This window comes from Lutjanus erythropterus, chromosome 17 (genome assembly GCF_056507025.1).
Source record: "Lutjanus erythropterus isolate fLutEry1 chromosome 17, fLutEry1.hap2, whole genome shotgun sequence".
Classification (NCBI taxonomy): Eukaryota; Metazoa; Chordata; class Actinopteri; order Lutjaniformes; family Lutjanidae; genus Lutjanus; species Lutjanus erythropterus.
In genome coordinates, this window is record NC_139333.1 from 10001301 (window position 1) to 10025357 (window position 24057).

The 24057-nt window shown below is 41.3% G+C and overlaps 1 protein-coding gene across 1 annotated transcript in view; it reads right to left on the reverse strand.

The window, feature by feature from the left end:
* Positions 1 to 2614: 2614 nt before the first annotated feature.
* shisa9a (shisa family member 9a) overlaps positions 2615 to 24057 on the reverse strand; it is a 69369-nt gene continuing 47926 nt past the window's right edge. The window contains exons 3-4 of the mRNA XM_084741526.1: positions 22177 to 22347; positions 2615 to 8393 (exon numbers count right to left, since the gene is read on the reverse strand). Coding sequence (XP_084597652.1) covers positions 7405 to 8393; positions 22177 to 22347 — 1160 coding nt within the window. The 3' untranslated portion in view covers positions 2615 to 7404. The remainder of the gene's footprint in view (positions 8394 to 22176; positions 22348 to 24057) is intronic.

Below are 24057 nucleotides of genomic sequence, written 5' to 3' on the forward strand. Positions count from 1 at the left end.
GACAAAATAAATCCTTTGTTTGCTGTGTTAGATGTGAAAAAAGTCCCTACAGTCTGTTCTTCTAACTCGTCCTTGAGTGAATGTGTATGGGTCAACAAGTCCGGTCCCACTGGTGCTTTTCCAAATAACATTCACAGCCCTGGAGAGAGTGATCATACATATTTAGAAGAGCTTTAATTTTCTTCAGACATTTTGGAGAAAAAAGCCAACAAAACTTGCTAGTCAGTCATGTTTAGGGAATTGTTTTGCCTCCACCTAAGCTCCACCCACAAAAAATGCCATAAATTAACCACGTCCTAGCTAGCATTACCGTTTAGTAGTGTTACAGGATACAGTAGAAAAGATGCAAATTAATTCTGAAATATTAACGCCTTTTGTTTCATACTCTATCATGTAACATGTGGTTTTAGCTTGAAATATGGCCACATGTCCCTCCAGACTTTCACCATCCATTTTCTTTTCAGTTGCTGATCAATCAGGGAGCGGCGACTTTTGGAAATGCAGAATATTGTAAAACAAATATTAACAAACTGTGCGCGTTTTCAGCTGGCTGATTTGTGTTAACAAAGGGAAGTGGTCCGTGATGCTTCATAGCAAAGTGATTCAAAAGGATAAAAAGATGAATGAGTTCTGTGAACATAGCGATTAAACTAAAAAAAACTAGTTTCAATAAACTCACTAGAGAGTGACTGTAGATCTCATTTGTCTCTAGCGTGGACCCACTTGGTGCGTAAATCTTGAAAAGATGCATGTAAACTCAGTCAAAATATTGCATCAATAAAAAAAACACAATAACAGATAATATTAGTTATTAACTCTAGGTCACAGGGCCAAATCATTTTCAGCCAAAGCGTTATTACCACACAACTTGAGGCTGTGTGCTCGACTGGCCTGATTCTTGCTCCAGCCTCTGTTGCTGATCAGTGAGCTGGTGAACTGCTGCCCCCTCTAACTTGGGTCTGATTCCTGTAATTAGGCCAATTGCACCTCCACTTTTCATTCGACCTCCATTCAGACAGGAAGAAAAAAAAAATAATGATGAAAAACCTTTGAGCTGTGGGAGACAGTGCACCTACAGGGCAATCAGGACCTGAATGGTTTGGAACAGTGAGTTCACAGAGTGGTCATCGCTAAATTCAGAACTCATTTGGCGGTGCCGCGGTAGGTAGCGGGACACAAAGAGGTGAAGGTGATCACCGACACTATAATGTGAGATGTCAGTCACTACAGAGTGGCCAGCTGGATCAGTAATTTTTTGATTTAGCAGTAGTTTGAATGACTAAAGGCCTGGTCACACCAGAAAGTGGCTCAGCGAGGATCAAATTCAGGAACATGCCAGCATTAGTCAGTAGCTCTCCAGACATCTTACTGTTTTCTCTGCAACTGTCCATTTACTCCCCCCTGGCATTTTGTTCACAGGATTGTACATAATTTCAGTTACAAGTTATAGGCCCTTTTAATGCTGACATCATGATTACATTACAGTGTTAGCTGGAGGCAAAACAAAGGAGAAACTGGAAGCAAATACAGATCAGCATCATCTTGCTGTGTTGCTGGGTGTGTTGTTGGGTTAGTAATGCCTCAAAGGTGAAGTTTTGCACATAAAAAAAACCCTGTAAAGCAACTAAACGCGATAAAACAAAAGTATCGGGTTGAGGTGATCGCTGAGTTGTTGTGCGCCCGAGGATGAGGAAGGTTCAAACATTTTAGCAAACATTTCTGATGATACAGACTAAACTGAAGAGCAGCAGTTGGGTTTGACACGTTTTGCCTTAAATTTGGATAGCAGGCTACAGGACTTGGCAGCCAGACTTTAAAACTTGCTAGCTATTGTTAACTAACATGTTAAGGATGTTGTTTTGCCTCCACATATGCTTTGCTCACCAAAAAAGTACCAACAGAAAAGGGATCTATGAAATGGAGGGAAAGCTTGTATGTCAGCTTGCTAGCTTGGTCACTAAATGGATAATAAAAACTTTGTTGTACCATCAGCTCCTGTCTCAAACTGTCTGCAATCCATGCATCTATGATGGAGCAGTATATAGTCTGACAGAGGCAGTTAAATAAAAGTTAAAAACAAAAATTCACATTACAAGTTTACCAAGTTTGAACTCGGCACAAAAAAAAGTGCACAGATTTATTTCACCTTCCATGAGTAAATCCATTGATCACTGCTCATTACCATTCAATTTTTCAGTTTAATTGATTTCACTATGAAATTTTGCAGTTCAAAATGCTGGTGTGATTGGGCCCTTACAAAACCAGATGATATCATATTCTAGTGAACTGGTCGATACCCCGTTCATGATACTTCTATTTAAAATAAGGATGTCTGTCGCTATCTAGTAAATAATAGTGGAAAAGGTGGGTAGTTGGAATGAGAAACCATCAAAGAAAAACAGAAGCTACAGAACCTCAAGATCCATTGAGAGAAAATCCAAAGCGGAAAAGCTGATTGGTTGCTTGGTTAGGAACGCAGCCATCTCTGATCTATAAAATTATCCCTCAAACGCACATTGACCTCTTTTTCTTCAGAATTGGTAGGTTGTTTATTAGCCACTGAATGTACTGAATATCTGTATTTCATCATTTTGTGATTTTGTTTTATGAAAACCTGAATCTCACAGATTATATTTTCAATATATGATGAACTCTTACTATTCCAGAAGTCCTGCTGGCTCTGCTACTGAACTGGCTGCTTTGAGCCTGTGGACTACCTGTGTCCTTTTGTCTCTGCTGTGGCATTTTTTGTCTGACTGACTCGTCTGATGAAAAATGTCAGACATGACTGCTTCCTGAACCCACTCATCTGTGGCCCTGACCCTATCAACCGTGACACAGCCAGCGCAGCCAATTCCCTGCTTTCTATCGGGTTTATTTTGGCTGTTACGGTGAGCGAAGAGGGGGGTTTTTGTTTACCGACTGTTTCCACTGCCCTGCCTGCTTACCATTGTTCCAGTGGCTGCTTTTGCAGCACTGAATGAGCTTTAAGGATGGAGCAGTACGGGGTGGCAAGGAGGTTTCATATTTCCACATCTCCGCCTTGCTGGATTAAGTCAATTGGGTCCGATAACGCACATCCCGAGCAAACATTGACCTGCTTCTCAACTCTGTCACAAACAAAACCTCCAGCTGTCAAGAAAAGGAGAAAATAAATACAAGGAGGCGGGAGAAAAACAAGAAAATTTGCAAAGGATTCCCATTGGACGCAGACAGGTTTATGAGAGTGTGAACTCCATTTATATATGATTCACTTTGTTTGGTTTGTTTGTTTGAGTTTTGACTCCTTCAGAGAGAATAATCATATGCCCAAGTTGGATCCACACACACACACACACACACACACACACACACAAAAAGTTAGAAAGAGTGAAATGTGCGCAGTGTTCAAGAGGACACAGAAATTGCAAACTGAATTACATTTTTTGGCACACAGAATCAATCACTTATATTCCCTGCTAGAACAATGCACACGGCGAAACCAATCATGCCTTTCAAGGTGGGGGTGAATTATTATTATTCACTGTCTCATCATGACTGTACTCCACTATCACAGAACAGATTCATCATTTTTGTTTCTCGCAGGTATTCCTGCTCTGAAGGTCTTCTGTTCAGATATGGAGGGAGCAAAGAAGAAGAAAAAAAGGGGTGAAAAGAAGTGAAGAAAAGATGAAAAGAAAGATTAAGAGAGAAAGGCTATGTATATCTTTATATATAAAAAGCATAATATCAGTTATCGCTACAAAGGGCCATGGTCTGGAGTTTCACAGTCTTTCATGTACAACAGGCGCAGTAACAGTACTGACTCTTCGTCTCCCTGCTGCGATGACGCCTGCCGCTCGGCACTGTGGGAGCAGAAGGAAAGCAGAGTCCACCCTGTAATGTTTTCCGTGCGTGTGTCTGTGTGTGTGTTAGGTGTGGGTGTGGAGGTGACACATTTTTAACGCTCTGATGACTTCTTAAATCCTGTTCCGTGCCAATTTGGTCGCACGTTTGCAATCATGTGACCCCCGAGGCAGCAGGGGTTTCACAGCATGAGGCAAAAATACCCCACCCCTGTGGACCCCCTTATCTTACGCTCAACTGGCTTAGTTGTTTCATCTGGCTTTTGATTTAGAAGCAGTAGTATTTGGCTTCTGTTTGTACCTCAGATCTACATGCGGTCTGGATACACAGTGCACCCAAACTGACTGTAGCTCTGCTAGAGCCTCCATTAAAATGTGTCACACTGAAATCCAATGTCAGATTGTCATGTGCACCTCTTCCTCTAGTATTTACATGCTTTAAAATTGACAATCGACAACTTTTTTTTTGCTTGCTCACTGACCATCTGTCTTTGTTTGTGTGATACTTCCTTTGCCCTTTTTTTTTTTTTGCTTGTGCTTCATTTGCACACAAATTTCCAAGACACCTCCAGAGATGGTTTAAGCAGCACAGTCATAATCCATCCTCATTGTGTCTTGGATTGCATTCACATTTTCATCTTAATCCGGACGAGTATTTTCAGATTTCAATCTGATCACTTCAAAATGCATCTTAATCGCAAGTGTAAAGAGGGTCTTAGAGGTGGAAGCAGCACTTTCAGATAACAAGGTCAAGATGATAAGTGTGGCTGCAGCTGCTAATAAGTACTCCCATCATTACAAAACAAGGAAATAGGCTGGGAGAAGCCCTTAGAAGATTTGGCCTATTTGTCAGACTTAAGGATTTATTTTTATGTTTGAGTCATGTAACCCAGATAGTTTTTTTTACTCTGCTGGTTGTGATGTTTTTTTCAGCTAGAGCTTGAGTACAGTGAGTGATCTAATCAAGCCCAGTTTTCTTGTGGCAGTGTCTTACATTACCAGCAAGAACATTTGATATTTTTATTCCTGTTAGACCCACTTTTAACAGTAGTTTCTTTTGTCTAAAACTAGAGAAGTATAACATCCTATGCAAAAATCTGTACAGAATTAAAATGTTGAGAAGCTAAAGCATACATTTGTTCCACCTAATGAAATACAGCAAGTTAGGCATATAGATGCCCACTTGATTTATATTTTATGTGTACTGCCTGTGTTCATACATACATAAAACATAATTTTCACTTAATAAATAATTTTATTCAAATCCAGTATGGTCGAGGCCACTCCTGACCACAGCTACATTAAGAAAAACGTTACTTTTTAAAAATTATTTCATAGAAATAGTTTGACATTTTGATAAGACTCCAGGAAGTTACTGTGAGTAAGAAATACTGTAGCACATAACCTTCCGTAAACCACTTAGTGATTTTGTTTGGCTTAAACAAATAGGATATTACCTATTAATTGACTCTTCCTACGTACCGCCCCTTTTTGCTCTGTGTGCCAATAACAGTTGAGCGAGCTTGGTACTTTGGCCAGCTTTCCTTTCCTGTTTCCTGCAGCTATGTGTTAGGTTTGTCTATGTTGGCGAGCATCTTAAGTTAGCTAATGTCAGAAAAGCGCTTGCCAATTAAGTTGGTAGGTAGAATAGCTAGCCAGTTAGCTAGTGTTTTGTTACATTAGCTATCAGATGTATCTAGCTAGCTAATGATTGATGTAGATTAGTTACCTAGTCTGCTAGAGTTTTGCTTACATTAGCTATCAGATATAACTATATATATATGTGTAAATTAGTATGTAGTTTACCTAGCATGTTAGCCAGAGATTTTTCTTTTTTTTTTTTTCTAATTTAATATGAGTGTATGTCACTTACATCTCCCAACAACATCTTTTAACAATCCTCCAAGTCCGGTTTTCTTGCCAACATAGCCTGACAAAAGCACAGGAAACAGGAAAAGAGAAAGTTTCCCGAGGTACCCAAAGGGACTTAAGAGTCAATTAGTGAGCGTTTGAGGTGCTTGCAGGCAGATTCTGTTATTGTACTACTGGACAAAACCAGGTTAGCTGTGTCCTCTTACCTTGAGTTTTTATGCTAAGCTAAGCTTACTGACTGCTGGTGGCAGCTTCATATTAAACATGCAGACAAAAATTGTATCAATCATCTTATCTTACTTTTAGCGACAAAGCAAAAACACATATTTCTCAAAACATCAAACTATTCCTTTAATTAAGCCATTTGTAAATAGATTTTTAATTTAAGTATTTATGCATCCCGAACTGTACATTGTTATTGAATGGATAAGCTTGGTCATTCTAACTTAGCTGCCATTTCAAGTTAAAATTTTAAGGGAGTTAAATTCTAGAGTATATAGAGTACAAGAACTGTGATGGTCTAAATTCAGTTCACTGACAAGAATATCATTTTGGGGAAACACTGAACTCACAAATTTAAAGATAACAAATATGCAAAAATTAAATTAAATATCAACAATCTGTAACGTAATTCTAAAATTATTGGTATCACTCTTTAAAATCCCATATTGGTCAAACCCTGATGTGCGGTATTTCTACAGTATATGTTTCTGCGTATGTGTGTGTTTGTGAAAACATGTATCTGCATGTGCATGAATGTGTGGATTTGTTTGTGTGCGTGTGCATGTGTGTGTATGAGAATCACGCTCCGAGGAGCCTCTGCTAGCTGCAGCATCATCCAGATGCTGCCTCCCTGCCTCCTTATCCCTCCTCTGGGCCAGCTGTCACCACACAGACGAGATCAGACCAGAACAATGCCAGTGTGACAGCCTCCATTCTCTGTCCTGGAGCCTTGTGGAAAAGGGCGACCTTCAGCTGCAGAGCTTATGAAGGCGCTTCTGAATAGCCAGAGTACAAAGCCCTGCATGTCTGCAGTCCAAAGCCCAGCGCCCTCATCATGTGTGTCTGTTTCAAAGCCCTCAGGAGATTTGGGGGTAAATCATAAGGGAATGTCATTTCTTCCAAACCATTTGACACTTCGATAGGCAGATGAACAGAACTCTTGTTGCGAGGTTAGTGGGTAAACTTGCTTTCCCACGATGCTTCGGTGCTTTAAACGTGATCCCTTATATTGCTTCTCAGGTTTGGTTTGTAAAGCCAACCCATTTTATTATCAGCAGTTTCCCACTTTATCATCTGTGTGTTGTTGCACTGAAATACTTGTTATCATTACCGAGTAGATATTAGCTGTGAGGCAACACTCTAATATCACCACAAGTGGACAGACATCCCTGCTTTGTAGGCTATTTGAAGTTATGGTTACAGATGCCACCAACTTGGACGCTCTCCTCTTGACAACAAGGGTCTGTTCAGTGATTTGATTGGTGAGCTCTCTGTTTGTGAAACGAGGACCACTCAGACACAGTGTCACTGTCCCACCACATTCACCAGTGTACCAACGAGCCACACAAACATACACATAGATCTGCACCTTGGGCCGCCCCAAGAGTTGGTGTCTCAACTCATGACGTTACTTGTGCCACCGCTCCACATGCATCCTTTCCCCCATTCTCCGTTTCTTCCTCTCTCACACAGTCACCTCTGTCTTGCTGTTGGTCACAAAGTAGGGCTGTGTGGGGAGGAAGTGTTGGCTGTGGCTCTGGCCTCTGCTGCCGTGGAGCTGGTTGGGCTCCAGAACGGTACACTGAGGCCTCTTGTGCCCATAGGTCTTCCTCCGGCCCACCGTCTCAGTCCCATCCCAGCCCTTCAGCCCCAGCCCCATTGCGTGCCCAGCCGCAATTGTGTTGGAACTGTATGCCAATGGGCGGCCCATTGTGGCCGAGCTGGGGCCAATGGTGGTCTCTGCTGCCCTGGAGATGCCCAGGGACGTGCCACCTGGCATTGTCCCCGACATGTGTGCCAGAGAGGTAGCCCCGAGTCCTGGTGGCTTGCTACTGTGGCTGTGGGCATGAGTGTGAGAGCTGTGTGAGCTGTGAGAGGTGTGAGGGGTGTGAGATGTGTGAGAGGTATGAGAGGCATGAGAGGTGTGCAAGGTGTGCAAGGTGTGAGAGGAGTGGGCAAGGTGACCGTGGCTGCCTTTGGGTTTGTGGCCATTCGGCTTGAGTCCCCCTCCTCCTCCTCCACCACTGGCTAAGTGCCGTTCTGTTGGGAGTGTTGAGACGGAGGAGATGGTGGGCATCTCAGTGACATAGGTGGCCACTGGCTCAGGAGTCAGTGGACCGAGGGAGGTCATTGGGGTTAGGGAGGTCATCGGGGTGAGGGAGGTCATGGGCGTCATAGAAGTCATTGGTGTAATAGAGGTCATGGGTGTCATGGAGGTCATGGGCATCATAGACGTCATTGGGGTCATGGAGGTCATCTGGGTGATGGTGGGGTTCATGGGATTGGAGGTCATTGGGTTAGAAGCCATGGGATTGGTAGTCATTGGAGGGTTCATCGACGACATGTTGCCCATGGAGGGTCTGGAGTTACCCATGGGCTGGAGGGGAAGCCCACCTTTGGTTGGCAGCTCTACCATCAGCCGGCGCTTATAGAGTTCACCGTTGTACTTGGCAGCTGACAGAAGAAGAAGAGAGAAAAACAAAGCTGATGTTAAGGGGGCATAAAAGAGCTGCTGAAGAGCACAGCTGAAATCTAGGGTTAAATGTTCAAATCTAAATGAATTTGCTTCCCCCAATTTGGATCTTTGCTTCTTTTAAGTTCCCAGGAAACGGCTAACAGAGTGCTTATTGCTTACAAGTTTCCTACAAAACAGGCAGCTAAGGAGGCAGTTGTCATGGGCATTGATTGGTGTTTATGGTAGCCAATAACAATGTGTGTTACACTATCTGCCTATCAGGAAGCTCTGTAATTACACTGAGAGTTGAAGCTGAGCAGCTGGAGGATATCAGAGGGGAAACCAGAATATGTTTTCTCCATAAAACATGATCAAGTTTCAACCAAATCAGTGAATAAAGTCATGAAGTTGTGCCTTTGTACAGTGAGGCCCAGCCCACAGAAACACTGCAGTCTCTTCCAGTGGATGGATGTATTGTCCTTCCATACTCCATGCAAAGTGGGACCATCATAAACAGTTTTTTTTTATCATTTCCCAGGAAAAGACAAACTCTGAAATACCTAAAAAAAAAAAAAAAAAAATTAGAGTATATCTACAAAAAAGACTTTTCTGTCATTGTTTAGCTAGATAGTAGTGGTGTAGGTGACATAGAGTTTAATATATATGTGATTAAAACATTTAAACACTGATTAGTGAATGAATAGCTTGTCTGTTTTGCTACTGTGGAACAAAAAGAAGAAGGAACTGTTATATAGAGTGACTCACAAAATAAGACTTTCAGCAGTTTGCAGATCAGCTGCAAACTAAGACATGCACATGTGAGTGCAAACACACGGGCTGAAGTTTGGATAGAAAACATCCCATCCCTTTTTACTCCCACAATCTGAAAAGGTCTTATAAGAAACCCCATATACTTTACTTTGTTAGTCAGCTTATTTTTGTCTACTGTAACTGACCAAGCAGGGTGTCAGGGCTACTGCAAAACGCCTGCATATAGAGGCCTGTCGTGCCACCGGAGGAGTTAAATCAAAAGGAAAGCCCAGAATGTCTCCTCCATCTCGCCTCTTCCTCTCTTATAAAGCCAAGAAACATCTCATTTTTGTGCGGTGTGAAGGTGTTCACTATGATAGAAAGAGGAAGAATATCTGGGAGAAAGATGTGAGACCATTACTCGTTATGGTGTTCATTTTTCCAACACAGCACATGGTTTTTCCATTTTTGACATATAATGTAATAAAGAGAAGATTTCAAGAAAACCTGCCCTTTCGAGGGAGGAAATAAAGGGTAGTGCACTTCTAGCGCGAGAATGCTTTATGATGGAAAGTTATGGATCTGGTACTGTGAATGTGTAACAGGGCTTGTACAGTGTATGATTCCAGTTGCCAAATAACCAGTATTGTAGGTTTATTGGCTTACTGGGGACATTTTCAACTGGTAAATTATGTAGCTGCAGCTGTGTAACTACCACAAGTGTATAGAATGCATTTACAGTGCTAAACTGATAATCAACTAGTGCATTCAGTGAGCAGTCACTGCTTGATAGTGACTTTGGCCAAGGTGGTTTGGTTTGTTTTCTCTGTCAGCAGGATTATGGAAAAACTACTATCCTGGTGTTCATGAAACTGAGTGAAAGGTTGTAGCATGGGCCAAGGAAGAGACTATTCAATTTTGGAGATGATCTGAACCACGGGGCAGATACACTAGCTATTTTTCACTTTTGTTAACATTGTGAAATAGGTCATTTGGCCTTGGTGACTTCTCAGCAAAAGACTCTTGTTTAGGGATTTGATCCAACTGCACAGCAGAATAAGAAGTGAGAGCGCCGGCAGCAATGGCAGAGAAGCAGCGGGGAATAACAGTGTGTACAGCCAGAATATTTTCACATCTAACTCTGTGAAATAAGGGTTTATTTTGACCAAAACACAGTTAGTGATTGTTGGAACAGTGGAAAGATTAACAAAAATGGGTTTATGAGTTTTAATTTGTGTGTTTTACAAAGAGTTAACAGGGCACTTAAGCTAGTCCTAGTGAAAGAGAGAACGTTGAACTCAGATGGTGTATGGTTGTATTTTTCTAGTTCTAATAGATGTGGAAATATATCCAGATATAAATTGGTTGCTCTGGCAGATTTCCAGTTTGTCATGTGATTGGTCTGGTGGTGAGTTTGACCAATACCAATATTCAGACAATAAATGCAGCACATAAATAGATACAGGCAACATTCCTCCCCCCAGTACAATACAATGCTGATTTAAAGGGACGCTTAACTACTAAGGTGACCAGACATCCCTGTTTTTGAGGGACAGCCCCCATTTTTGGTGGCCCGTCCACAGCTGGAGCTGTGACTGGAAATATCCTTTTCTAAATGAGTGTTACAAACAGACTGCAAAGTGAAATAATATTTCACAAGCAAGACCAGGTAGCAAACCCTGCTGATTGACATCTCAATTTCTTTGTAATTTTTTTTGGCTGAAAAAGAGGGCTGCTCGCTATAGCAGCTTCAGATCACTCTTCTTTTTCCACTAACTACTTGTTCAAGCTAGTTTTAGAGGCGAGCAAGTGTCAAGTGAATCCATCCTCAGAAATGTCTTTTTAAGACAGGTAGAGTGGAGAGGAGGGAGAGGTTGAAGACGGTAATGGAAGAAGAGATAAAGTAGAAAAAAATAAGCAAGCAATAGGAAATTATTAAGTAAAGTATTTGAGCTTGTCTATCTTCTGTCTTGTTTCAGCCATTCCAAAACTTAAGAATGCCACGGCCCACTTTGAAATCTGAAAATGTTCTGCTGCCCACCCCCCAAACTTTTAATCACAACTCTGATCAGCACACAACACTAATCATATCAATGATGAGATATAAAACGATGTTACTGGTCACCAAGTAAGTTGTAACACTTGTTTAATTAGGTCACATAAATGAATAAAAATGTACAATTTAAATCCCAGCACTGCATCTTCTTAGCCCTCGGTTTTAAGTTCAGAAAGAAAGTTGCAGAAAACGGCTTTTGTGGCAAAGTACTTTTTAAAAGGTAAAGAGTATGAGGGAATATATGTCTAAACATACATGCATGCAAGTACAAAGTCATATCCAATAGATGTCCACAAGCAGGCCTATCTATTTACTGACAAGCAGAATGATTCAACACACTCTGAGCTCCATGTGTAAGCATCTTCCCATATCTTCTGTATACCGGCATGTGTTTGTGTGTGTGTGTGTGTGTGTGTGTTCCTTTAGCCTTGGAGCAGTCATGTTTAAAGTCACACATTTCTTCCCCCCTCTGTCACTCACTGTCACCAAGCTACAGCTTCTCTTGCCTCTGCGAAATGTGACCTTTTTTTCCCGTCAAATTCACGTTCACAGTCGAGTCATTACTCTTTAGCCCTTGTTGCCTCCACGTCCTTGAAGATAAAGTTAACACACTCAGCGAGTTTGCTTTGCAGCTGTAACTATAAATCTAGTTTATCGCTCTGTGAACAGGGAGAGAAACGAGCGAGCGCGGCCCTGCGAGGGAACAGTGGAGGGGCTCGTGGGTGAGGAGGAGGGAGAGCTGCTTCTCACCCGCTGAGTCGCCGCTAGACCGCCCCTAGGGATCAAACTTGCTCAGGCGACAGGTGAATCAATCCGGCGGCAGTCAGCTTGGCGGTGCACACATCCCGCGGTGTACGTGAGTGGAAACGGAAAACACCGCTGTTACGCAGTGTGGGCTCTGCATGCCGCTGCCTGAGAAAGGCCAGCATCCCACAGAGACCAACACGCATTATGCATGAGAAAAAAAAAATCAAACACTGCTTCTCTCAAGTCCCTCAGTGCCAATAACATAAAAACCTTATTAGGGTTAGACCGGCATGTCAATCTGCTTTTTATGAGCCAATCAAGTTGTCTACTGCCAAGGTGATATAAGATTTATTGTTTTTAAGTCTTTAAACCTGCAATAAATTTCTTTTTACATTTTACAAGATGTAAATCTATTCCTCCCTGTCATATTGCTGCAATCCTCCCCAAGAATATACATTAGTTTAGCTTTCAGTGCACAGAGAGTTTTATTGTCTTTTGATGATCTGTGAGGCTTTTTCACTCCAAAAAGTAAACTCTTTACTACTGAATGGTGGTGTGCTTTGGCAGGAAAATGTTGTAATATAAAGATATTCAATGCTGGCACAGGGTGTGAGGTATAATCTGGACCTGCCCTCTGTAGTAGATCAGCTATTATCTCTGCTGTGGAAATACAGTAATGTCACAGTAAGGGGCTAAACTACTGGTAATTGCAACACATAAAATGGGCTGTAGACACAGGTACAAACTATTTGTGCAGTGTAATAAAATGGTAAAATGCTAGAGAATGTGATTTGTTATGGTCAACTCAGTGACAATGTCGGCATCTCAGGTTGGTCAACCGCTTTGGTTTACCCTGAAATACCTCAACAGTAATTGGATGGATTTCTATCGCATGTTGTACAGATATTAACAGTGGCCAAAGGATTCGTCCCTCTGGCTTTGGTGATCCCCTTACTTTTCCTTTAATGCCACCGTGAGGATGACTTTTTTTTTGTTTTTCAGTAAAATATATCAGCGATACTGGAGGGATTTTGCCTGGGTCCCGACCTTTGAATCTTCGCCACCAAGTTGAATGGTTCATCTGGCATCATGACATGGAACAACAGTTTCTCGGTTGAGAAAGCAATCGATCCAATGAGCAACGCAGTGGAATCTGCTCCACTCTCCACCTGGCAATATGTTGGCTTGGCGACACATCAGTCTTGACTTAAAATGACATTAGAATTAGGTGGATATGTTGGTCTCTACTGATTGGTTAGGGAAAATTAAATCCCTGTCATGCATGGAAATGTGTGGAGGCAATGTCACATTGAACATAGAAACAAACAAATTACAGATATGAAATCTCCCCTGGACCTCAGTCCGGATCAAACAGTTGAATCTTTGCCTGACCAAAAGATGCGGTCTCTGTCAAAGACAATCAAAATGATTCACAGTTTGATTTTTTTCTAATATAAAAATATTTTTCTTGGATGCTTTGGACTTCTGGACCAATTACAGGAAGTTCTGGCAGACTGTTGTCAGAAACAGAAAAAGGAAAAACAGTGCAACAAAACAAAATAAGCCGTGGTTGCACATGGGGATACAAATATTGTTTAAGTGACATTTGTCCTGACAAATTTTTAAGTCAGTTGGAAAAAAACTCACAAAAAATAAGAGACTTTTCAATTTTCCAGATGAACAGAGAGACATGAATTGAATAGAATTGACAACGTGCTGACATCACATTCCTGTCTGCAAAGCAATCAGTTTCAAGGATGGGGAGACTGAGCTGAAGTGGATGATAACAACAGGACATAGGTATGTCATTTAAAGTTGTATAACTGCAGTGTGAAGCCAAAACTAACCGGATCAATTGTATACAGTGAGAAAAAAACAGGAACCATGGTTCTGACCTGAGTGGAGACTCTAAGAAAGCATTGGTTGTCATTGTGAGCATGGTGTCATGCTAGCATTAGCATTAAGCTCAGAGCACTGTTGTGTCTAAGTACAGCCACACAGTACCACTCAGTTGACTGTAGCCTTTTAGATTTTAGTAGACACCAGTTCATGTTGCACCAAACCAATGAACAAAAAGGGTGAAAATTTCTCCTGCTGTGTTTCACTTTTGAAACTCATTTGCATGTAAAGAGGATTATGGAAGATTAAATAACACCTGAGGTGTGAGGGTATGTGGTTATAATTTACATGTTCTCAGAAAAAAAGACAAGGTAATAATAACTCATTTCATACTGATAAAGATCTTTTGCTAAGTCTTGCATACAAAACACTGCAATAAATACAACAGCAGCAGGTGGGCTGTGTGGAAGCCTGGAGTCTGTAAAAGAAGGCTTGTGACTTGTTGGGGAAAAAGTGCTTGAACCCAGCAGCCATCAGCAGTAGACTGGTTTTACTGGGAAGCTTCCCTTTTAGATTCTGTATGAATGTGATGAAAGAAGATGTGAAGATGTGCAAAATCATCTTGCAGACAATAAAGTATAACTTATCTTTTCTTATCTTAACTCGACAACTCACACTAAAACTATCTAGTTAGATAAATAGCACTATAGTGGGGCTTTTCCATTTTCACCTTTGGCCACACCAAGTCAAACCATGACACGCTTATTTGCATTCTCATTACGACTTTTAACGTGCTAAGCTGTGCCCGAGGTGGACCTTTTCTGGAGTGGGGCCTAAGCAAAACTGATCCTGACGTTTTACAGCTGCTCGACTCAAACTAAGTCCATTTTCAGTTAAAGACACACCTTCAAGTTGGTAGCCCTGTTTTAATGGAGATGCAAATCCCTGTCTTGCCAGGCTGACATGCTGAGATGAACCAAGTAAAACCAGGCCAGCACATGGGTATGGAAAACAGGTTAGGTAAAAATATGTATTTTGACTTTGGGGTGAAGTGTCCCTTTAGAAATGTAGAAATTCTATCCCCAGTTACTTAGGATTTACATGTACTTTGCAGACTCTGTTAAACATGAACTTATTAACTGGCATGTAGGAACACAGCCGCCTCTTTGGGATTCATGGCAGTTTTTGGAGTTAGCAGATGTGCATTAGACATGGTGTCTAATTGGTCATTTGTACATGAAGAAGTCTGCGTCCTACTTTGGGCTGAGCTACAGGTCTGCATCCAGGGACCTTTATTAGTTGGTTTTTGCCTTGGTTGCAGTTAGAATTCGATAAAGTGACCTTATATAGATGCACAGGGGGGCAGTGGAGATGGCTATTGATTGACAGAAGTGTGGCTTATCAGCTGGATGCTAGACCATTGGGAAAGTGGCAGAAGCAATTAAAGAAAAGGAAAAGAAGGCGGAGGAGGGTGCTTGGGAAATGGTGTTGATCTTAGACTTGGTTCTATTTCTCAAGGGGTCAAAAGGCGGTGAAAACACCAGACTGTGTAGCAGAGGAGAAGAAAAGAAAAAGGAAAGTCCATTTATGTTGCAGAAGATTAGCGGAGCTAACACAAAGGTGACTTCAAAAAGAGCCACCGCTGGCGTTTTGGCTTTGTTTGCCGTCATTTAGTCACTCTTCCTCTCTGTCTCTCCTTCTCTTACTCCACACACGCACGTTTTTCACATCATTTGACTCGCAGTAATGGCAGTTTGCCTTCTGGAAATCCAGGGTTTCTGCGCTGCATATCCCTGAACAGGTTTCCAATCATTTCATAGGAGCCTCTTTGAATACCACTTGTGGAATGGAAATCTGTCAGTCAAGTGCAAGCCCGAGGGGGGGAGGGGGGCTCCCTTCAATTACAGAAATGGAATCAGATATGAGCCGCTATGAGGGAGGATCGAGATTAGCAGCCCACTGATTCTTTAAGGAGCGGTATGGAGCACGATGGATTGAGTGGGAGGGGCATGGGGGGGGTCAGGGGGTGAAGAGGAGATGGTGCCTGTCAGGGACAAAAGAAGTAAAAAGAAAAGGTGAGAGGGAAACGCAGAGGAGAGGGCAGGAGGCGGACGATAAAGGCAAGGAGGAAGAAGAGAAGATGGGTAATGGGGAGAGGTGGGAGGGAAGGAACAGGAGGAAAAGGTGAGAGAAAATGAAGGGGGCAGGGAGGGGGAGCAGCTGAGAGGGAGGAGGAGGATGAGAGAGAGAAAAATGAGACATTAAAGGCAAGAGGAGCAAACAGGAGGAGGGGGAAATGGTCGTTGGACGTTTTAGATACAAAGAAGCAGAGAGGAAAAGGTGAGGCTGAAAGGAGCTGAACAGACGTGTTGAAAGGTTTGAATGTAATTTCGACGTTTCTCCCTGGACACAATCCAAGAGACCCAAATGTACGCATATGCCTCATTGTAAATGAGCCGCTCTTAGTAGTTTCTCAAATTTGAACCCATTAACTTGAAAAATTGTACACTTTACAGTAGTTCCAACATTTTTCAGAGCCCACCACAGCTTTTTAGATTGATTTTATTCCCTGTGGGTAGTTGCTGCTTTCAGAACATGCCAGTACATAAAAAAAATCCACATGCAGAGACTTAATACTGCCTCAGAATAATAATCAATCACAGTGAACATCAAGTTTGGAATATTTTTGTCAAAATTATTGTTGGATATTTATGAAGTTGGACTTTCCTGAAAAATTGTGTTCTTGTTCATGTGAATGATTCAGGCAAATGCTATTTGGGTGGAATAGCCAATGTGGCTATTTACAAGGTATTTACACTAAGGTGCATATATGTATATAGCCTAGCATAGCAGAGACAAGCACCCTGATGTCCAACTGATAGCCAACAATGCTATTTGCACCCAGGGTGTATATATCTAACCAGTGTAGCTACTTACACATGTATGTAGCATTGCAGTGAAAACCATGATATTTCTCTAACCAAGTAAAGTCCAACCAAGTAGTTTTGTGTCAGGAATCTAACAAGGTTTTATTAAGTTCAGGCAAAAACAACTACTTGCTTAGATTTTAGGAAACAGAACTACATGATTAAGTTTAGACAAGAGAAATACTTGGTCTGGTTTGGGAAAAAAGAACTACTTGGTGATGTTTAAGAAATGAATCAGCAACTGGACACTGAAAATAAAAAATGTAAATAATAAGTCAGCTAAGCAAAGTTAAGACTGCCTCCTAATTTCACATTAGACTCAACTTCAACCCCCCCAAACCCCCACCCATCTCACGATTTGATCTGATTTAGAATCTGAAATTGATTCGAAACCATTTCTTCATTCAACAAAGAGAAATGGGGACGCTAGTTCTTTTTTGTTCTTACACCGGTGCACAAATCACTCACTCATGTCTTTACCCTGCTCAAATGTCATGAAATATAACTGGCAATTATTAAGCTAAACATCTTGATGAAGGTCACTGTCAAACAGAAAAAAAGCAGAGAAGAGTGTGTGGGAGTTAGCAGCCTTTTTATTTGAAAAGGTTAACTGCATTCATCTACAGTAGAAGCATGTTACACTCTTGTGCCAGCAGAAGAATAATGAAATCACAATGTAATTTACTGACCAACATCACTGACTGCAGTAAATGTCTCTTTTAAAACAGAAGATTATATATTCTGGAGTAAAGGGAGGGGGGTGCACTCCACTGAGGTGCCATTAAGTTATCTCTCCAGCAGTGGAGTACACCGTCTCTGCACTCACTGTTACCCACAACAATGCACTGATGGAGGTGTTTACAATGAAGCAGACTTCATTCTAACACTGGTCTCTGGGTGATGGGGTAAGAAGTGTTCAAAATGCTTGATCTCACAAAGCTAATTATTAAGCCATTCAAAATGCTCCCAAACACTTGTCTTCTTTGAGGATGAACCACAAGACAACTCAAGTGTGTGATTGTTGCACTGTGTTCTCGCACTTAAGTTCCACCTTTTCGTTCCATTAACATAATTTTATTAAGGACTAGAGGTGCAACTACACAGAAGGCACTGTTCAGTTTACAGGAGACATGGTTTGGTGCGAGCTCTGTGCAGCAGGGGGAAAAAACCCTCAAATGTACAATGGCCCCTACAGACTCAGATACTTTATTGCAAGTTACATGGACGTGGATCTAATGGACCTTGGAAATAATAAACTTGGGTAGGACGTTAATTTTGATGCATGTAAACTGTGCATCATCAACATGTACCACCAATCTGCATCACTATAGCAGTAAACATTGAAGCTAAGCAAGAATTGAGCCCATGTGATCGTGGTATTTATGTGTATGTGAAAAAATTTCAAAGAGGAGGAGAATATGGACCCACTCATGGTGAGGGAGAAGATGCTAATGTGGGACACAAATGCTGCAAACAGAGCTTGTGGTAAGTATTTGTAGTAGGCCTGCACAATTAATCCAAATTTTCTCAAAGTTGCAATAAGGTTAAAGGCAAAATGTGTCTAAAAACGTTTATATTAATGAATGTTTTGAGGCAGAGATGTCCTGTCCTGCACATCAGACTCTACAGACTTTAAAAAACAGATTCCCGCAAAAAAGTCACACCATAGTCAATACATTTATGACAGTTCTGAATCGATTTATAACCGTTAAAGACAAGATTCATATGTGAATTGATTTTCCCCCCTTCCCAGCTGCTACTTCAGGTGGATTGTTTAACCTCTATTATTATTGACTAACTTTTCACTTTCACATTCACCTGTTTAGGGGACAAAGATTCTCTGAGCTGACCTGAGTTTGAAACATGTATATACAAATATGGTTTTGTGACATCCCATCTAGTTTGGAAGCCAATCATGGTCCTGTGTGATGTGAAAACAAGAATGAACTTTTCAGTGTTTTCAACTTTACAAATTGAACATTTACATATATATTTGAAATTTCACAGATTCTAGGGAGAAGGACTAGATGTTATTATAACTAAGTAATTTATTTCTGCTGAGTGTCATGTGGCTCAAAAAATATCTGGAAGGGATTTTTAATGTGTGAAACAAACAAAGAAAAGCAGTTTTATTGTTTGTCCGTTCAGGTTTTATTCCCACACAAAATACTTGAGCAGCAAATTATAGTGCTTTAAAGGAAAAAAAACAAACTTTGAATACTGTATATAGTCTATTCTCAATTTGCAACAAATTGCAGTAAATTTGCTTGAATTCACTGTTTACTTGTTCCTATTTTCCATCAACCAGCCTCAGCCATTCCTCCCACACTTAGAGATTTCCTACATTTCCCAAAATGCCACCCTCAATCCTCAGAGCATGTGCTGCATCCATCTGTTGGTTTTAAGTGCGGAGAGATGAAAGGAAAGCTGTAGTCTAACATCAGAGAGGAAGGTTTTGCAGAAGAGAAACAGTGAGGTTGCGTCCCTCACTCAGACTGCGACGTGTCTTGTGGCTGCACTGCACTCTGATCTCCCCCGAAGCTCCTGACAGTGGAGAAATTGGCATCTCTGCCTCTCCTACGACAGATTCCCTTTCTCCCTGTCGAATATTGGTGCAAAATGTTGATGAATGCTGAGAGAGGCCCCTTTGTTCTTTGATCCTCGGGGACTGACACCGAAACATCTTCCGATAACTGAACAATTTTCAGTTGTAGCTGTGCTGAAACTATCTATTTCCTGATGTCTATGTTTAGCCAGTCATCTGGGAATTATAAAAATACACCACCAAACGCTAAAGATGCCAGCGTCCAGCACTCATGATGACAGTGTTAATCACCATTTTCATTGATGTTCTTAAAGGCTGGCTTTCCTTTAAGCTCAAAGATGATGTGTCCACTTATCACTTATTATTCATCTGTTTCTCTGTTTTCAGTTTTGCTGCCAATTATATAAACTGCTACCATAATTACACAACATATCCTTGCTTCCAGGGCACAAAGCAGCACTCAGCATAAACAATGATGATAATCTATTACTGTAACATGTCTGGGGATGAGTCAGCGGCAGTGCAAGGTCAGGAGTAGCTTTTACATTTACAACACAGAGAAAGTTCACACCTCCATTTGTCATCTGAATCAAATATTTCACTTTCTGCTGCTTGACGTGCAGGAGAATGCTCTTCAAAGAGGAGCTCAGTCTGATTATTTTTTAATAAAGGGCACAAACGCCGACAAATAGCATCTGTATCTACAGATGTCTGCACTCAACAAAAATATAAAGTTTTTGCTACTATTTTTTATGAGTTGAAGTTCTTCTGTGCACACACATTGTTTCTTTCTCTGTTCACAAATTTGCTGAAATCTGTCTTTGCCAAGATAATCATCATCCTGACACGTGCGGCATGCAGAGATGAGGGCTGGGTGTCAAACTTTGATACTTTAATGGCACCAGCCGTCTATGTTAGGCCCATCATTGTGTTTTTTTTTACCACTAGTTCACTGAACAGCTGTCTTAAAGTGAGTAATTGTACCATAATGTATTTTTTTTTTTCGTTTAAATGGGTTTGGTATCAAAACAACTGTCATTCAGGAACCAGTGTGGAAACCAGGGTATCTGTACCGGTATTGGTATACACGTTTTTGAACAATACCCATCCCTAACAGAGACGATTAAACAGCATCATTTAAATACATATTCAGTCCAATTCTGACACATCAATCTGTACAGAGCAGATCGAGTGTGCAGGAAGTCAGACACAGAAACACCATAGAGAATCTGGTCAATCTTGACCCTGTGCAAACTCACGATAATATAAACAGACAAAAAAGAAAATATTTCACTATTTGACCTACTTATCCATGGTAGAAGCAATCAAGGAAAAATCAAGGATAGAGGACCAAATCAACAAAATCTGAGCAAGTCAACATATCAGGCAGCCAAAATGCTCCACCGCTGAAATGCCTCTGAAACGATGCCAGTGGGAACTACAGATCAAAACTGTGACACAGTGGAATCAACGGGTGAAACACGCAGTTTTATCTTGAAAAAAGACATCTATTAGGCACTGAAGTAGGAGGGCAAAGTCATGACTTCTACTCTGCCTCTGACTGGCTGGTGCCTTCATTGGTTGGGTCAGTTAGTTTTAGGTTTGAGGAGTGATTGGTTAGGGTTAGGGTGAGAATATCAGGGTAAAGCAGTCAGAGGCAGAATAGTGTTGGTCATGACATTGCTGTTCTTGGAAAAATAAAAGGTAGCCCTAAGTGAAATATTTTAAAGAAAAAAGTAAATTCCTGCACACACCTCTCCATTGATTTATTAAGAAAGTGCCAACACTTTGGTCACAAGGACCTTTCTCAAAAAGAGCTTTCTTGTGACCGAAACATCTGCACTCTTTAAACAAATCAATTCAGAGGTGATAAGTGTGTGTGGGAACTGACTTTTCTGGGGCCTTTGATTCCCTGCACCATGACAGAGACCAAGCAGGCAGTGCGCATGTTGCCTTCTACTCAAGACCTATGTGAAAAAATGTCCTTTTTAAAGATAAAGGTGGTCTTTTATTGTGACCAGTCCAAAGCACACCTGTGCAATAATCATGCTGTTTAATCAGCATCTCTATACGCCACACCTGTCTGATAGATGGATTATCTTGGCAAAGCAGCAGATGTGTTCACTAGCTTGAATTTAAACAAAATTGTGAACAAGATTTCCACAGACAAAGTCTCAGATCTCTTACTTTAACTCATTAAAAATGGGAGCAAACACAAAAGTGTTGCATTTATATTTTTGTTGACTGTAGATGTGTTTGGACAAAACACCTGGCATGAGTGGGCTGAATTTTAAATCAAGTGAGGATGGGGTACCTGGCCAGCATAAACAAGCTCTGCGCGCTGAAAAATTCACAAGTCAGTCTCAAGTGAATTCAGGTTATGAAATAGTGATGCCACTGCCGATAACATATGGGCCTGGTGAGGCACATTCAAGCCAGCTGCACTGGCAACTGAGCTCATTGAATTTGGTGGCATGCATTAAGCTGTCAAACAGCTTGATAAGCAGGCTGTTTCTGTTTAAGAGCGCGTCCAGTTTGGCGGTGCGATCAATAACACCTGTCAAATCAACAGCCTGCGGGACTGCTTCAGTTTAGTCACATCGTTCCTGCACACCTCTGGAAAAAAAAAAAAAATCATCTGCTGCCCTTTGTGTTTGGTTTACAAGACACTCACTGCCAGCTCAGGATGTATCAGATGGTGACTCCGCTAATAAGAATAAGGGAATTCCCAACATGCATTGTGATGATGATGCACCCTGTCCAAACACTGCTACCGTCAGAGCCAGCTGCAGTGACTGGTAAAATCGACACAACGTCAAGCCCACTGCCTATCTCATACTGTAAAACACTCCTCTGTTCTTTGGTGGGTCTTAAATTTAAAGATGTTAAGATAATAAGAGAACTTGACAGACACTCACCCACAGCCTTCAGGGAGGCGTACTTGTTGATATCTTTATTTTGCTGCTGCTGCTGTTGCTGCTGTTGCTGCTGCTGTTCGTAGGCGTGAGCCAGTTGGCTGAGAGCTGGGTACGGGTACTGCTGGCCCATGTTTGAGCCCGGTGCCACATTGTTGTTGATCTGACTGCCCTCTGTGAGAAAGACACAAGACAGGACAAGGTTAGAATCAGATTTAGGATGGGGATCTGGGAGCGTCTTGGGCATTTTGACATTAGGTTTGGATGGTATCTATTTTTTCGTACCATCATACCTTCCTCTTATTACGTTATGGCGGTATTTGTGTAAAACTTGTGTAGAATGGCTCATCTCCCTCAACATAAGTGGATCATTATAATGACACTATTCCCACAGTTGGAAAACATCACACACTCAGGAGCTTTGCTTTGTTCTGAGAAGCTCAACTCAAACCTTATAATGTACATTTACTGCCACACTGACGACTTCGCTGCTTACCGTTTCTTTCACACAGCAAACACTCATCGTCACTCTATGCCACTCGCTCTCTCAACTAGGGTTACACACTCACGACTAGTTCACATTTGATCCGGTACTGATACTGGTACCTAGAATTCAGTACCAGTAGCCAACAATACCTTTTGTCAGTACTTTACTCTCTCTGTAATGACAAAAACATAATTCCAAGTGTAAAAAATATATTCAGATGTTTCTATTTCAACATTATTTTTCAATTTGAATATTTCCTTTGTTTGTTTATTTGTTTGTTTTCATTTCAAGCATTTTACACATGAAATAAAATCCTTCCCTCCCCCGTCTCAAATCTGTCTCTACAACCTGCAGCCTGTCAGTCTGTCACCAGGGCAACGCTGACGTTTGTGTCACGGAAGAAACATGTGATATCCTTCCTGTTATGCTTTTGTTGTCATTGTTACCACCATGGTTACAACCGCTGTGCTTGTAGACTGTAATATTTCCCTGCTGACCCAAACTGTTGTAGCATACTTAATATTATGTTGATAAGAAGTTTCAGACAGCCAGTGGAGGAATGGCTAACGCGAATAAAAGCGCTATGCTAAACAAGACAGTTATCACAGTAAAATGCCCCGTTGTCTCCAACAACAACTTATCCAACAAGATAATAAATCACCTGAACATGCCAATGAAGTTGTTGATGACTCACTTAAAGTTTTGTTGTCCATGAAAAGTTAAACTTTTAGCTGCAGCTGCAGTGTAGGGTTTAGTTGTCAGGCTATGAAGAAGGCGCCCTCTTTTAGATGTGCTGTATTTTGTGTTTGGTTATGTATCGTCCTCGCTAGCTTTGCATTTCACATTGGAAACACTGCAGTGAGTGTTGTCTGTGTCAAGTTTTGAAAAGTTTCACAACACTTGCGACCTCTTTCAGCTAGTTATTGACCTCATTCACTAACTCTGCTTTGTGACTTGAACAAGCTGCCATGACTTGCTCTAACATCACTTTCTCTTTTCCTCTATACTCTATATTACTCTCTCACCCAAATGCGCTCCCAGGTATCAAAATTGGGCACAGATTGTTTTACCATGAATAAGTAGTCAGTAGAACCAATGCAATTCGGTGAGTACTGTTCAGTACCCAACTCTACTCACTACACCATGCTACTCTGACCAATCAGCAGTCTGCAGTGTTGGCTTTCTCACCTGTATCAGCTGGACAAAACCACAAATATTGCAGCGTGTGATGCCCACTACAATATATTACCTGAACATAGCATCTCTGTAGTAGTTAAAAAGATGGTATTGAAAATCACACAGTTGGATTTCTTAATACCCTGGTATAACATAATATCTTTATACCACCCAATCTACTTGACATTTACTTCCACAATTCCCCTCTTTTATGCTCCATA